Source organism: Chlamydotis macqueenii, chromosome 4 (assembly GCF_036417535.1).
Source record: "Chlamydotis macqueenii isolate bChlMac1 chromosome 4, bChlMac1.mat, whole genome shotgun sequence".
Taxonomy (NCBI): Eukaryota; Metazoa; Chordata; class Aves; order Otidiformes; family Otididae; genus Chlamydotis; species Chlamydotis macqueenii.
The window spans coordinates 25,852,107-25,869,610 of NC_141559.1; the positions used below are offsets into that span (position 1 = coordinate 25,852,107).

General features: G+C 42.6%; 1 protein-coding gene across 1 annotated transcript; it reads right to left on the reverse strand.

Moving 5' to 3' along the window:
- Window positions 1-250: 250 nt before the first annotated feature.
- On the reverse strand, window positions 251-4,040 carry RPL34 (ribosomal protein L34). Its single transcript, XM_086747602.1, has 5 exons — window positions 3,921-4,040; window positions 3,005-3,078; window positions 2,806-2,905; window positions 1,927-2,030; window positions 251-379 (listed from the first exon to the last, which is right to left on the reverse strand). Exons 2-5 carry the CDS (start codon window positions 3,067-3,069, stop codon window positions 295-297), a joined length of 354 nt encoding a protein of 117 aa, XP_086603728.1. The 5' UTR covers window positions 3,070-3,078; window positions 3,921-4,040; the 3' UTR covers window positions 251-294.
- Between the last annotated feature and the right edge of the window lie 13,464 nt (window positions 4,041-17,504).

The window sequence follows — 17,504 nt, forward strand, 5'->3', positions numbered from 1 at the left end:
TGTTGCCATGAAAAAAACCCTGCATTGCCCAAAGTTACTCCAGTCCCTCTACAGGACTATGAAACAGAACTAGAAGACCTGTTTAACCAGACCTCCTTCCACCTCCTTGATTCCCCTCTCTGCAGGCAGCACCAAACGCAGCATCCTGACTTCGGGGGGACTATTGCACCAAACTCCAATTCTGCATTAGACAAGCTGCGAGAAGCAGCTCCTACCAGCTTTGACTAGCATGTGGAATGACAGGAGACAATGAAAGTGGAGCTTTCATTTATTGGGCTGAAACGACAAATAGATTCACTTTGACTTCTGGCTCTGTGCTTGTGCCTTCAACACTTTCACAACGATCTTCTGCTCCTCAATAAGAAAAGCTCGTTTGATTCTGGAATGGAAAAACAACAGCTTTAGGACATGTATCCACTTAAGTGAAAACACAAAAATAAGACAAACTTACAGTTAGTTTTGCTGTCTCCAACATTCATTGCCTATGTTAGCTGAACAATTACATAAACATTCTTGTAAGCACCAAAAGACAGGGACAGGGGCACTGTATGAATGTAACAGTTCGTGTGCCTGAAAATTTAGGGCGAGTGACTTGGAGGCAAGCAAGGTAATACCCGATGGCTTAACATGGGAAAAATTACCTTTGCTAACTTCAAAAGTTAAAAAGCAAAACTCCTCACTGGCAAACTCTTTTAGCTGTTCTTAAAATAAAAATTGGTGTAACCAGTTGTGGTCAGTTCTCATCCTTAGAACTACAGAAAACTTTATGCAAGTCCAGTTATCAAAACAAGAACAGCTTCCCTTTCAGGATTAAAGCTCCTTTGCACATAAACAGGGAAAAACCTGACAAGCCAAGTTATGCCTAAATATGATTATTTCTGGACAACATGTATGGCCACCATATAGATGGAACTACGTAATAGTACTCATAGATAACAACCTATTTGATGATTTCAAGTTAAAAGCATATACCACACATTCTTCTACCTTGAAACATTAAAATGCCATTCCATATGCATTTAGCATATACAGCTACTGTCACAACACACAGAACCTACCAAAGATACCTAAACAGGCACAGAAGAAAACCTGCCAATTACAAGGAAAGAGGTGACTGTGGTTTTTTGTTTAGGCAGTGTAAGAATAAGGCATACTCATGTATTAAAAACAACCTACCAAGCTCGTAAAAGTGTTTGGCAAAACACTTAAAAGAATTGGCTTTTAAAACAGAAAACAGATCTGCAGCCTGTCTTCAGTGGCATCTAATGTCATGAACTCACACAAACAAAAAAAAAAAAATCCTAGCAATATTTGCACTACAGATTAAAAAACTGGCAACAGACTGCTGACCCTGAAGATCTGCTTTGATTACCATTCAGAGATGACATTCTTTGTAATACATACAAACTTGCCAAGAAGTATAGGTTGTACAGCTGTTACACAATAGAACTGAATTCAGTGGGGCCCAGCAAAGGCCACCTTAAAGCTTAACCACATGAAGATGCTTAATATGCAGGCAATTAATATCACTGAATCCCAAAACACCACAAAGAAGCCAAAAGCTCAATTGATGTTACACTAGTATCTTTGCCTAAGACAAAAGAACAGGACAACAGAAGAGAAGTCTTTACCATAGACGCTCAATAAAACAATACAAAAATCCAGAATGACAGACTGTTTAGCACCAAAGCAACAGTGCAGTAAGAAAACAGGAAGAACATAAACTCTCTACAAAGGAGCTCCACATGCTCAAATCCAAGTGACAAAAATCGCACGCATCACTGCTGATTCCTTCTCCTTCCATTTTATTACAGTAATGTCAGACTAGAACCTTCGAAATTTTGGTCCACACTATGAAACACAGTGAGATGTCAAAATCTCGTATGAAGTAATCTCAAGAATAAAGCAAGTTTTCTGTAAGCTTACCTGTCACGGACACACTTAGCACACATAGAACCACCATAGGCTCTGCTAACGTGCTTCTTTGTTTTTGACAGCCTCATAAGAACCTTAGGACGCACAGCACGAACCTACAGAAAGCAAAAATGAGCAGTGTATGATAAGACAGTAATTTTGGGTAGCAGTCATATTACAAAGAAACTTCACTTCAATAGTTTAAAAAAGTAGCAACATCTGAAGTTGAGTATTCAAGATGCAAAAAGGTGACTGAAGTCACAGCTGGTTCTACATGCCATCTTCAGCATTCCTAAGCTGATCTTTTCATTCTACCACAGGGGTTCACTAGATTAATTTTAAAATTGTTTATAAAAAAACATTGTTTTCCCAAGGGTAGGAACTGTTCAAACATCGACACTACTTAAGCATTTCCATCACTGTTAAGAGCAAGGGTGTTACACCAAGAAAACACTTTGGAGAAAAATACCACAAAAGAAACATTCTTTCCTTTTTTTCTAAAGCTGAAAGTCAAACTTAGCTTACCTTGTTGTTTTTTTTTTTAAAGCCTACCTAGTAAGTCCAATTCAGACTTTTAAACCAGCTACAGAATCACCTCAGTCCAGCTCTAAATGTTTCAACTAGTTACATCTTATAAAACAAGAAGATTCAGACATGACAGCAATGAGAACCACAAGCATTAAAAAAGCACTTGCTCTTTAAGCTTTCAACGCTTAATTCAACAGTTAAACTTTGCAACATTCAGATAAGAATATTTTAAAGAAGAAAGTTATTCCAACAAGAATTCATCAGTAAAATAAGCACATTATATTACTTGAAAAGGCTCTCTATACTGAAAAAAAAATTGCTGTAAAAACAAAAAAATCTTATGCCAGTAACCCAAATACTTACACCCCGAAGTCTTCCTGGGCATATGCCACATGCCGACTTCGGTGCCTTCCCTACTTTCTTGGTGTAAAGGTAAACAATTCTGTTCCCAGGCGTTCGGGACCTAAGCAGGGCAGAAAAATACTCAGTTAATGTAACAATCAAAACTTAAAACTTAGCTTTCTCAAAAATTAAGTTTTCTCAGAAACGATATCTAACTTACAGTCTGGTCTTGTTGGAAGCTGTGTTGTAGGACAACCTACGGCGGTAGGTCAGGCGCTGAACCATTTTTTACACCTAGATTAATAAAAACAAAGCATCACTAGTTTAAAGGCTCAGTGTCAACATGGAAGTTCACATCACAGAATCACCTGCACTGAAGCACCGGGCCAGATCTGACTCAGCACCTGTTGATTCTGTGTTAGTATTAACAAGTCTCGAGTGCTTCCTCATCAATGCCAGCCAACACAACTACATTTTAAGCCAACAAAACGTGTGACAGTGGGCAGAATGGGATCTGCAATGAAGATTCATCCAAACTAACTCGAATGCAGTTCAACATCCTGCTCTTGCCTGTATGATGTCATGCTCCTCCAGAAAACTGTTTAAAGATTTTGCAGTTGTGTATTTCCTAGTCAAGGTAAGCTTCGCTGGCAAAGCTCAAAACTCAGCTGAAGCAAACGTTATCTTCTCCTATCTCATCTGACAGCAAACTGTCTCCCAGATCGGAGCCTTCTCCGGGCCCAGCACAACGCGACGAGAGCAGTGAAGCCCGCAGCACCCCGCTTCTGCGGCGACGCAAGGCAGTAATGCCCCGACGGGGCGCCGGCCGCCCTCACAGCCCCTCAGGGCAGCCCCTTGCCGCCGGGGCTGGCGCTCCCTGGCCGCTGGGCCTGAGGGTGGCGAGGCCCAGCGCCGCAGCCCCCGCCACCGGCTCGCTGCGGCCCGGGAGACGCGGGCCCCTCTCGGGAGCTCCGCGGCAGAGGCCTGAGGAGGCCCGGCCCCTCCCGGGCGCAGCTCTGCCCCCGCCGCCGGCCCCTCACCACAGCCCCCGGGCCCCGCTGGCCGCCCCAACCGCCCGCCAAGCCGCGGATGGGGGCGGATGGACACCGGAGGCCCTCAGATACCCGCAGCCATACCTGGCGCCGCCGGACCCGGAAGAGGAAGCGAAAGCGCGCGGGTCAACCTTGAAATAGTGGCGCTCTGGAACCCGGAAGGAGTAGCGGCGCCTGCGCACTGTAGCACACCTCCAGGCGCCGAGGCAGAAGGGCGCCGCCATGTTGTACGGCGGCGGAGGCGCAAGTGTGGCGCCATGTTGCACGGCTGAGGCGGGCCGGCAAGGCGCCGCTCAGCGGCAGGAGCCGGGGGCAGCCCCGGCCGAAGCGGCCGCGGCGGGGGTGATGGAGCCAGGGCGCGAGGTGGTAAAGGACGACAAAATCCTCTCTGCTGCAGATGCTTCACTTTTCCTAGACATGCTATGCACATGCTTTCTCCTCCCACACACTTTTTCAATTTTTTGTATGTTTTTCTGAAATGCTGTTTTTCTAGAACACCAGCTTCTCTCCCCAGAGAGGGCGTTTTGTTTGTTATTATGGTAGTTACATAGTGGTAGACCCACAAGCCATTTCTCAGTCCGCTGTTCTAAGCTCTAAATCACAAATTGCTCATACATGCTTTTCCACACCAAACCGGCAGATAACACACCTGGAAACTGTGTGCTCTTTCGCAAAACTTACAGGGGGAAAAGACAGGTCCTCCTTCAAGACTGTGCCCCTTCTCCTGCCAGCCTCAATATTTAATGGCCTCTGGTAGACCCCTGAGAAAAGAAAAGGAAGGAAACAGCAAGAGCTACGGGAGCATAAGAAGGCTTCTCACCAGCCAGAAGCAGAAGCAGTGTTCTGGTGGTGCCCACTCTGCAGTTATTAAAAAATAAATAGCAAAAGCTACCCTTATCATCCCCTTGCAATTGCATTAAGCACCATTTTCATGGGAAGGAAAGGAGGAATGCTCGCTGGAAGGAGCCCCACTGGATTTCACTTCTTCTCGCAGACGTTTGTTTCAGCTCGCATCCCGCACACACAGGCCCCTGACAAGCTGAGAAACATGTTGAGAAGCAGCGCTGGCCTCTGCGCTCTGAGACAAGCATCAGGCTGGTGACTGGAAGGCCCCCACTACCCATTTGTGGCCTCCCTAATGGATCCTGCTCCTGCCCCGCCACGTGGCACCAATGCCACGCAGGCCAAGAGATTTAAAGATTTAAAGCAGGCACTTCCATCCCTTCTGCTCCCCAGCCTCTGCTGCTGGCGGTGGTCCTGCTCTGCCACACAAAGTCCACCCCCTTCTTCCATCCCGCCCCATTGCTTCCGCAACTGATGCTGACTTGTATGGGCAAAATTTTCACATAAGATCAATGGGCAATTGCTGCCTGCGAGGCGCGCAGGCTTGGGCCCACCGCCTGTGAGCCCTGAAATGCTCTTTTGCTCCACTAGCCTGAGCGATGTTCTGCAGCGATAACCAGCGACCCGCGCATCAAGCACATTAAATGTGTAGGATGTCACTGCCATCATTAGTGGCTTCAGCTTTGCTTTTGGAGAGTAGCGGGTGCTCAAATAGCTTTGATGTGTGCTACTGGCCTTGTTTACGGGTTTGTAACTCAAAGTTCATTGTACTGCATCCTCCTTGTTTTCGATCTATAATTATTATTTTGGTTAATTATTGACTCTTTTTAAGTGCAAATTATGGACACTAGAATTTTTCTAATTCATGAAAGAAGAGAAAATACAGATGAACTAGATTTTAGGGTATATTTTAAATAGGACCGTATTTCAGACAACAAGTACATTTCTGAGCAATTAGAGTATTTAATATGAACTTTCTAGGCCCTGAACCCTGAGGGAAATAAGAAAGCCAATTAAAATAGATTAAATAATCAGGCCTAAATATAAAAGTGTAACAGAATCCAATTATTAAAGGACAACACTATTCAATTATGATGGAACAGTTTAGTTTAGATGTTGTCAGTGCAACAGGTAACTATTTTATTATTGAACGACAGTATAAATATATTTTTTGAACTTACTTGATTTGGGCTCTAAACTCAACTGGTGTAAATTTTAGGAGCTGTCAATTAAATGCCAGTGGTTCACTTCTGCTGATGTACTGGCCTAGTTTTTCAAACATTTTCAGTTTATTTTATAAAAGGAACAGGGCTATCAGGCAAATGGCTCTACAGAGCATCTAGAAATGTTAGCTTTATGACAACTGCTTTAATGCTATCTAATGTGAAGCAGGAGCTCCCTAAGCCCCTTTTGTACAGATTAGTACTAGTCAAGTGATTCTCTCATGTTCTCTGCTACTCCTACCTCTTCACAGGACCAAACCATCTCTTTTGGGAGCAGTTATTTTCTGTGTCTGACATGTCTCTTTAACACTTTCTGCACTTTTTTCTTTCCTTGAACAAAACAAAGGGAGTGTGTTAGCCAACACACAACCCATCAACTTGGAAAAGTAACAGTGGCATCCTAGAAGACCCATTTTTTCCCTTCTAGGATGTCAGTGGAAGCATAGGGCCCCAGGATGTTGGCTTTTTTTCCTATAGAAAACTGGAGGTTGGCTGCCAGGGTGTATTTGCCTATTGGCAGTGTAAAATGGGAAATCTCTTCTCCCCCAGAGATTATTAGGAAGATAATAATCTCTGATGGCAGAATGGTAATACGGTGCATTTTGCACTAGCCAGCAAGTTGTCACCGAATTCTGTTACTGCGCCAGTAGAACACTTTATTCATAGTTTAAGACCAGTTCTTGGTATGTTAACCATCCTTACTTTCTTTTCCACACGATACTTTCCTTACCTCTCTTTTTTTCTGAAAATCCCTATCTGTGTGCACAACCATTCACTTGGTCACGTAGCAACCTCCACCAGAGTAACAGCAAGAGTGCCCAAATGAGTTAGGTTTGATAAGCCTGTCTGGACCGCTGGAAAGTGTCCCACCTTACTTTCCTCACCCTCCTGTCCAATTTCCAGGGCTCTCCCAGGCCTCACGAGGACTCCGCTGCTCCATCAACCTCTCTTCATGGATCCTGCTAGGGCTCTCCTGCACCATAATATTCAATTAAAAAATGAGAGATTGTTTTCACTCTTACTCACTTGCTGTCATACCAGCCTAGGCTGGCAAATTCTAAGAGGCACAGGAAGGAAAATAAGCTTGTGTGCAAGCACATAATGGGTACTGCAGAGAGGGAAAAAAAAAAAAAAAAAAGTGATAGCTGAGGGATATACCGCTCCTGTTAAGCTGCAGCCACAATACCATTTCCATGAACAGTGGACGGATATGTGTTTTAGAAATGTCTCATTGAAATCAGAATCTAACTTGGATACAACCAGCAGGATTAGGTCTGTAAATGAGGGAAGGAAGCGAGAAACCTTGGAAAAGTACTAGCAACTACTGGAAAGGGGAGAAAGAAGAAGAGGTCCTGTGGTCCATTGTGTCTCCAGAGCTATTTTTTTTCTTAAAAATCCCATTCTCTTTCCTCATTAACTATGTGGCATGTGTCACAATCTGATTATATTAATTTATATCAACATAACCTTCCACAACACAGACCTGTGCAAATTACGTTACAAGAAACTGTAGTTCATATCCATTTTGGTGGAGCTTGTTAAACAAGCAAAATTATTTTGTAGCAAAGGGAAAAACAATTTAGTGGAATGCACTCCTAGCACAGAAAGTACATAACATCATATTTGGGTTGAAACTTTTTCTGTCAGAAATGTCATAACCCCGTAAGAAAGAGAATTAAAATCCCGTTATTTTAATTTACATCTAGCCACGAGATAAGTAAAGTTATCATTGAAATTCTAATTAAATAGGATGATTGACTAAGGTAGGACATCAAAGAAGAGAAGTGAATATGATAAGTCAAAGTCTTATTAATTAGTCTGCGTGGAAGAAATTCCAGGGACGTCAAGCTGAGGCTGCTGCAAGGAGAAAAAAAGCAGACAAGAAAATGTGTGTTTCTTTGAAGTTAGGAACTGAGATAGTGATGGAGGTAATTGTGTCTGACTGGATCCAGTAATGAAGAGCCGTAAATCAGACCTAGGAATCGGAGGAAAGATTCTAGTAACGAATGTGGCTGCCCCCCTGCTGCGAAGAAACAGAATGCAGAGCTGACTAATTGACCCAGTCTATCTCCCAGTAGCTCTCTGTTATTTATTAATTTTTAATTTCTGAATTATTTACGTTCTGGGAAATTATTTTTGACAGCCTGTTAGGCGTGCCAAAGTTAATGGAGGATGAAAGGACCGGTACTAGAATTAGCAGGGATGTAGTCACAGGCTACTGAATTTAATGATTTTTGGAAGGGAAAATTGATTTCACACAGCGTGTCACTTTATACTACTTTAGGGATACACCAGCTATTTGATTAATTGAGGAATAACCAACTCAAAGTATATTTGAAGTGTAAATGAATCACAGTGCTCAGCTGTTTATTTTTCCCCTTTTCTGATGAGAACACTGAGTTTGCTTAAAGTTGCTGATTAAAACCAACACAGGTAGGCCCCATATTCACACCTGCTTACCTTCTCCTGCCTTAGAAAAAAAATAAATAATTATTTCACCATCTGGACGAGACATGCAATCCTCCATCTCACTTGGGACAGAGTTTGTCCTTCCTATGCAACGCCTAATTAAACAGGCTTTGTGCGCACTCCCTCCTCCCTCTGCAGAAAGTGTTTAAGACAGAGCAGGGTACCGAGCCGTGGGCAGCGCATGCAACCGAGATGTGAATTCTGCATGGTGGTGGCGGCTCATGGCTGCTTTTCATCCAGTCCCTGAGATGAACTAGGGGTCCCTGGCTTACAACATCTCCTGTGTTGGTCCTCCTGGTGAAGTGGTGTTATGTCAGTCCACCCATCTACCATGTGGAGCAATGAAAAAATAAAGGGGCTCTGCACAGCTCCTCCAGGCTGTGAAAACCATGCGGCATCCTCGGTATTAAATGCAAGGTAAATCCTGTCTGCTGCTCACATCTAAGCCTTCTGGCCATCCAGGCATCAAGGGCATGGAGGCAATCTTTTCCCAGCAATGTGTAAGATGCTGTAGGCAGCTCACATCTCCAGAGAGATTTGCACTGGAAACATCTGCAGAGCTGCTCGTGATTGTCACCTCACTGCTCATTCCCCCGACAGCAGCTGCCTGAGGCGAGGGGTACTGCCACGTTTCTCCTGCCGTATGGGAAGGATGTGCCTCCCAGGGTCCTGTGCCTGGGATCAAAGGGGCAAAGCACCCTTGCTGCCACAGCTTCCTATGGCAGACTTGGGTAAATCACTTAATTAAGGGCAGTGTAATCAGCTGTGTGGGTGCTAATGGTGGTTACTGTGATTTTGGTTGTCCATAATGTAGTGTCTTCGGGTGGCTCAGTGTAACCTTCCCAACACCTTGACAATCTAGTTACCTAAGCACTAGTCCTAACTGCTCTAAATCCAACTTTCCTAGTTTTAAAATAAGAGTACTTAATGTTACTATTTCATAAAATCTCAGGGATTCTGTAAAGATAATTAGTGTGCAACTCTTTATTTGCAGAAGTTTGGGGACACTATTAAACACCAAATACTAGGAGTAGCTGTTCCTTTCCACAGAGCTGCTTATCACAAGAAATGTCTTACAAACATCTGCCATAAATTGATATAGATTCCACGAACAGGTGAGAAAGGTATAGGCTAGACTCCATTTAGCTTCCAATAAACAATAAAACTCCTTTAAATTGATTGGGAGCAAACTATTGAGTGAGAGGTTAAGTGTCAAAGGGGTCTGGTGTTTTTGACATTTTGCTGTTGCTTTCTTCCTTAAAACAGCAAGGGCTACCTACCATGGCAAATGTTGACCATATCTGGGTGAAGGGAGAGGTAAAGAATAATGAAAGGTCAACCATGCATCAGTTTACCTTTAAAAAAAAAAATCTATTTGTCCTCATGATTTAAAGACACATGAAGAGGTATAGGAAGGTTTTGCTGCTTAAGTTCTCTAAGGGATTTATAATTAATTAACATCTCCCTAGGTTATTTTTTTCTGAGCACTTCAGGAGCACTAGAAACATTTCTTTGTGATGTTTTACTGATGCAAGGCTAGCCTGGGTTTTTCTGTTACCTTTTGGATTATACTAGTGGCAATTAGCAATGCAAGGAGGATCAGCTACAACAGGGTGTTAAAGGAGATGTGTGACCTGTGGCCTTTGCTCTGAGGATTGCTACTTTATCACTTTTTTTCAGCATGTGCAGACTGGACTTGATCCTAGAACAAAAGTCTGAAGCAAAAACTATTTTTTCTGGGTCTCCCAAATCTGTGAGAGACCTTTGGTTTTATTTTGTGATTGTCATTAAAACTTTCTAAAGAAGAAATACTGTGCATGATGTTGATAAAACAACACAAATAGGATTTTTGTTTGTAATAAAATTGTATCACTGAAGCCACACACACTGCCATGCAATTTTGAAGAGTCCAATTCATCAGCAGCAGAATCGAACACCACAAATTCCATAGAAAATGTTTGATATATTTAGATGACGGCTTAAGAAACAGTGAGCTGTATCTTCAGATGTTACAAAACAATTAGGCAATTTATGCCACTTGAACATCTGCCTTACAGTTTTAAAATGGTCAATGGAAAACAAAAAATCTTCTGTAGTACCTGTAGAAATTAACCCTAAAACATTTACATTCAACAAATGTAACTAAGTATTTGGATGAAGATGATTTAGTGTGTTCTATACTGGAATGAATCCATCGCAGAGCTGGTTTCTCCCTATTTCAATATTAAAACAAAAGGAGTGTGCTTACAGTGCAGCACCTTGGGAATTCAGCTCAGAAGTCCAATTAACAACAGCTAATTCTCCATACAGCCTATTTACCCCTAAGAGTTGGCTAGATATAATAAGTCATACATTTTGCATTTAAGCTTTTAATGCCCAGAGGATAACAAAAACCTATCCTGATCACTTTTTATTTTCATCATATGAAGACAGAAGAAAGCATCCCCCTTTCCCCCTTCAGTTAAGTGTATCCATATCTTGGTGCTGAGTCTATGAAAGGACCTGCCTCATGCCTTCTCCCCGTGCCTCCCTACCCTACTTCTCCATAAACGCCTTCCTTCTTCAAGAACACAGGAAGGTAACAATGCATTGGGATAAGTACATCTTAAACCAATGTAGAATTATTCCATTTTGAACAACGATCTGCTGCTCATTCACTGGACCCAGTTTACTGCCCTTTAGACTGTCACACTGTATTGTACGCAGCATGTCCTGCCCTCACCCTGGTTTTCACCACAGGAGCTGTTAAGGTAGTGCCCTGCTGTGAACGTATTTTTAAAGCTATAACTGTAACATACCATAAATTGTGATGACCATGCTATAACATGCTAAAGATACTTTCAATAATCAGAATTATCTTCTGCAACTCAATTTTGCTTACAATGTAAGTCAGATTTGAACCAAATTCTCCAAACATAAAAGTCCAGCATGTTATTACACTCTTTAAATGCAAAAGGGAGAGAAGCAGAGAGGGAGAGAGCACGAGCTTTGGATATTCTTTGCTTTACAACCTAAACTGCACATTAAAAATTAGGGACACATTAAAATATCTAGCTATCCGTCCACATACACTTTTACTGGTGTTTAACAGAAAAAAAAATAAAGCCTAGAGGTACCCATATACATCTGTATTTATCAAGTTTTGCAACAAAGAAATAATGCCATATAACACAAAATAGCCATGTGAAGGGAATTTGGAAGAAAAAGGAAGTGGTTTGAGAAGAAAACAACAGAGCATGTTAAAACATAAAGCATATCATGTTACTTGATAGCAACACAAAATGTGATGCTGTGCTGAAAAACTGACTGGATCAATGTTAGGTAGCTGTGCCTGCAGCGCAGCAGGTTATGGTACAGAAAGCTGCCTACAAAATATTTCTGCAACACTGTACTTTGCTGTGCATGGCAAAAAACCCAGAAGGTGTTATTTTTTCACGATGAACTTGGCTTATGCTTGGGATCAGACTGGCTGCTCCTTATGGGGGTTTCTGAGTTGCATATTTGCAGATTAAAGGCCAAATTCTCAGAAGGGCTTACAGCCAGCTTTCCAAGCGCTCAGCTGCCGAGCTGCAAGCCAGGTTTCTCACAGGTCCAGGAATGGGAACAACTGAATGGGAACCGAGCTCCTATGAACATCCCAGACTAATTGGCTGATTCCTCTCTTAGCAGATAGGCCTGTGACAGAAGTTGAGGCAGCTGAATGCAGTATTTCTGACATACTCAGATGAGAGTTTTAGTACCTGTCTGTACAGAGCTGGCAGGTGCAAGCAGGGGCCTCCTCTGAACTTCTGAAGAAAAGTGTTGGCTGCATCTCATTCTCGAGCAGATTTTTAGATTGCTCTGCTCCCTTCTCCCTGTAAGCAGTAAAAAGAGCAAAAGTCTGACAGGCTGATCCTGAAACAGGGCTCTGTGGAGAGCAGCATGAATCCCGAAACCGGGCTCTCTGTGGAGAGCAAGGGAATACCCACCTTTGTGTAACACCCCATGGTCAAACTTCCCGCTCCTTGGGAAGCAGGGTAGGACAGTGGTGCTAATGATTCTCTCCCTTCTAAGGCCTCTAGATTTTAAGTGCTTTGAGAAGACTGAAGACAAGCATTACATTTTGATTAAAGGGATACTGCCAACTTACATTAAGCTTAGAATGTAGGGGTTTGTAAAAAGCGGGTATAAGTGGATGGGAGCTTGCATTTTGGGTAAATATTTTTTTGCAACAGCGTGAAGACAACTATCTTATCTTTGAGCTGAGAACAAAAGGCATAAAAAAATAACCTGATTAGAAACAAAAGTAACATGATCCATTCTAGTTTGCTGCTGAGGGAGAAAGAAATACAGATGGGAGATACCACATAGCTTCCCAAACATATTACAGCTCAGCAGTTAAGTTTGGTGTATGAGAAGCTTGTTTGTTTGTTTGTTTGTTGTTTAATGTGGTTTTAACAGTGAAAGAAAGCCACGCTAAAGTTCTATTTTAAAGACCTAACTAGGGACTAGAGTGAAAGGGAAGGTCACAGCAGGTAAGCTGGCACAGGGATTAAGCTGCACCTAGCAAATGCCTTTGCATCTGCTTTTACTTTATACTAAATACAGAAGGTTAAGATATCTTGTTTTTAATGTATGGTCCACTGCAGCTGATGAGGGAGTAGCTAATTACTTTCAATGATGAGAGAGATTTCCTGCAACCCATTTTGCCTATGATGGGAGGCAGATCTGAACCAAATTTTTCAAGAAGAGAGCCTAAAAGACAGCACCTCACTGTAGCTTTAATGTACACTAACCCTATAGAAAGAATAATGCCCAGAAATGCTCATTCTCAGAGAAACGACAGGAATGTGAATCCAGACCTTCATCTGACAGAAACCAGCTCCCTGAACAGAGCTCTGTTGATAGCCAAAGGTCTGACCCCACATCCCAACAAGAATTAGCGGCAGCTACAGAAACCTTCTGCAGTAAAGGTGTAGCTCAGTTTGGTCTTGGCTCAACCAAAAGCTGGGTTTCTGCTGCAGATTTCTCTGCTGTCTTTGCAATATTCATTTGAAAACGCCTTTAAAGAGAACAGGCCAAAGAAATCAAAGTGAAAGGCAACAATGGCCATGATTTTCTTTTTGTTCTTCACAGAGCAGGAAAAAGCGAAGCAGACCTCAGATACCCAGCCCTGTGCCTTCAGGTACATTTTGAGTGCAATTATAGTGCCTTCTGCCAGGGTCCACGCAGTAGGTGAGAGGTGCTTCCTAAAGCTGTAACATTAAGTGTGTACGATATGTAATAGGAAGGATGAAATAAGGCTGTGCTACTGCACTGAAGATGGTAGAGTGAGGAAGAGCGCTGGAACACAAATTGAAAACTACTTGTTAAACAAGGTTAATTTGTTCTCCTTCCACAGTGTAAAATGGCTTCAAACACTTCTAAACTAGGTCATTTGACTGCTCAAGAAATACATGGTGCTAGGCAGCTGTCTTTAGCAACAAGTTTATTGGAGAGTTTGATTGCATCCCAAAAGCATGCTAGATATTTCTGACCATATCAAAGAAAACTCAGCTATATTATCAAGGCACACTAATGAGGTGGTTTGTTTAATTGAAATACTTTAAGTTTCCATGTAGTACAGCATGAAAAAATCATTATTTTCATTAGATGAGCTACTCGTTAGCTGAAAATCTAAGTTACAAAATATCACAGTGTGAGATAATAAATACATTGTAAAATGCATTAAATCCAGGTTATTAAAAGGAATTTCTATTTAAAATATAGAGCCATGTAATTTGAGCATACTTCCTAGTGTTAGGAATCAGGTTTGATTCTTTGAAAAATATAGCCCAACCCAAAGGACCTCATCATGCCCTTACACAATTTGGTAGCAATGGGTTTTGTGTGTAGCAGCTAGAAGTTCTGAGATTCTCCTAAATGGCCCAATTTTGGCATTGAATTCATCACTGCTCTGTTTGATGTGATCATTAACAGCAAGTCAGGAAGCACTTTATAGCCTGTATTTTTAGGGGCAAATGTTTAGCTAAAAGTGTAAGAGTTGGTGAATTTGTGAGTTTTATGTAAAAGCATGCATCTTCATGAGACATCTCCCTTGCCTCTGGTGAGAAGTAGTTTGATAACTGTACTGATCTCCTCAAGAGGCTGCAATTTGAGTACATAGTGAGTTTGGGTGAAAAGGGAAAAACAGCTAGAAGGGACCTCTGGAGCTCATCCAGTCCAACCTCTCTGCTCAAACCAGGGTCAGTTGGAGCAGTTTGCCCAGGAGTGTGTTGAGTTGGGTTTTTAATATCTCCTTCTTCCTGGCAACCAACCCCCATCCTTTCTATGTCTTAGATTAATGAAGGTATTTTGTCCTCAATTCTCATATCAATGATTCCTTCCTAACTTATTGCTATACATATGCCAAGGGATCTTCTGCCTCATCTCACTTGTGCTTTCTCTCTCTCTCCTCCTTGGCTGAGGGATTAGTCCCCCAGCACTGTGAAGGTGTCCTTATGGCATTATTCTGTCACTAATCTAGTCAGCACAGGTCACCGCTGTTGTGCAGAAACAGCCCCAAGGTTTAGCCACCACATCTTAATTCCCAAGGAGTCCTGGGCATGCATTCAGGTTGCTTCCACCTGTTGGCATCCAGTCATGTTGAGACATCTTCACAGCTATTGCTCTCCCTGCCAGCTAGAAGAGTCCAGTCAGTGACACTGAGTGGTGTCATCAAGAGCACATGGACATGGGAGGAGACACAGCAGGGCTGCTGAAAGATCCCCTTAGCCAGCAAGCCAGCCAGCGATTCAGGAGAGCATACAGATGGTGCAATAATCTCACAACTGGCCAAATTTGGAGCCTAAGCAATACTTACATGGAGATGAGCATACATTAAAGGCTGCCAATGTGACAGCAGCGAGGGCCAATACTGAGGCTTGCCCAGGAATGGGCACGCTGCCACCACATAGCCACCTGCTGAGATCATTCACGCCAGAAATGCAAGTAATCCTGGTAAGGCAGGTGCCTGGGGGGATCAAATCCGTAGTCAAAACCGAAAAAGAAATGCAAAAACCCAAGCCCAGGCCACCTTCATACACCTGGCAGGAGCCCCTCTGCAGCCAGCCCATAGACTGTAAACTCTGGAGGCTGGAGCGCAAGGGATGAGAGCTGCACCCCATGCACCTGCCTCTTCCCTCAGTGACAAAACCAGATTTTTCTTCCTTCACAGAGACAAAGTTGCACGTCTTCGAGTTATCTCTTCCTCCTCTCATTTGTGTGGGTTTTGTTAAACATTTTTAGAAGCCTTTCCTTTTTTTTTTTTTCCTACTGGGGCCAACAGGGATGCGGCTTGCAGATTAGTACTACTGTTAGCTCTCTTTAATAGGGTTTTTCTTATCCCATTTAAGTAGAATAAAGAAGCTTCATTTGTTAGCTTAAAAAAAATCAAGAGTTTAATTCTTGATCATTGCTCCCAAGAGAACCCAGTTGGAGTTCTCTCATCATCACTGATCAAGTCTGAACTTTTTTTTGTTTGCTATTCAATTTCATTTGCTTTCATCATTTCAGAGCACTAACAGGCTTTCAGCACCACTGAAACAGAGGATGGGGCTTTAACTATACTGCAGTGAAGTCCTTGTAGCAATGGAAAACTGCTACATAGCATTTAGCTATGTACTCTCCCTTCCATAAAACCTGCATTTACATTGAATTAAAATTAACCTGGTGACTATTTTAATCATAATAATAAGCATTCCATATGGCTCTTTCTCCTTTTATATTATTTATTTGTTGTAGAGAAACTGTCAGTCAATTTCTCTGATTCCAGACCAGAGAAAGATTTTATCTCAGATCAGTGTAAAAATCTTTCTGATTACTAAACTGCTGCACATCACCATCTGGATCCACTGCTAAAATTATATCCATGGAAAGAAGCTTGCTTATGCTATGGACAAGCTTGCTCTGATGTTTAATAAATGGTATTTTTTTCTTAAGAGATCCCAAGGATGAGTTTGCAAGGGAGATCAGGATAGACAGCAAGTCTGCAAAGCAGTTTTCCACTTAGCTTACAATCCATCCAGGCCCTTTCTCTGGTTGCTTGTGTCTACCAACTCCTAAGTGGGGAGATGCCAGAGTGGGCTTTTTTATAAGTAAAATCTTTCCTAGATTTGCTCTGTGAGTGCTCCTTGAGGGTGAATGTTACCCAAGCTGTTAGCCCTTGCACAGGGAGAAAGCTGTCGTGATAAACTGATCGAGTCTAAGCCACTGTTGGACCATTCCCAAGAAGAGTATCACAAAGCCTATTTGCCAGATATCATGTCTGTTCTTTGGAGTCCTTGCGATTTTCCGTATGGGTAAAACCCCAGTTTCCAGAGAGGATCTGAGTAAGACAGCGAGGCCCTGAAGCAGTCTGTGTGCTCAGCCTCTGCCACTTTCCAGCTTAGTTTCTATGCTCAGGGTGCTCATCTGTGTTTCTAGGTTTCTCCTAGGTGTTTCACAGCTCACATGCCTGAAGGAAGTCATCAGCATCAGTTTTTGGGGCATTACAGATGTTTACCTGTCAGAAACAATACAAAATATGTGTTCCTTCAACCACAGCTGGCAGAGAGGAGACTCTCTGCTGAAGACTCGAAGGGAGGAGTGCACCCAACAGGTAGTCCTTTGCCGAAGAAAAAACAAGCACATTGCTCCTTCCAGTGAGAGCAGTACATGGCTCCACCTCGGTCCAGCCGATACCACCCAAATGCCCCAGATTTTCAGTGCTCAAGGTCTGCAGCCAGCTTGTGGTTTCTCCTTGGAGGGCTGGGCTGTGGGAAGAGAGCTCTCTGCACCTTGCCAGTGCATGGGAACAGCTGCAGTTTGAAACTTAAAAATACTTTTTCACCCCAAGCAGTTTCCAATTAATGTGCAGATGGAAACCACACAGATGATCTGTGGGAGAGAATCCTTGCTTGGCAAAGGGTGGATTATTGCTTTTATGAAATGCCATAAGAGCTCTAGTAGCAGAGTGCCTTGTTTTTTAAGATCGCCATTCAGGGAGCTCAGATTTGTGTCAAAGGACTAATGTTGCTGGAATGTAAACTTCTTATTTTATGGAAGTGATATGCAGAAAATAGTCAGGAAAATCCAACTTCTCTAAAAATTACACCATTTTGTATACAAAAGAAGG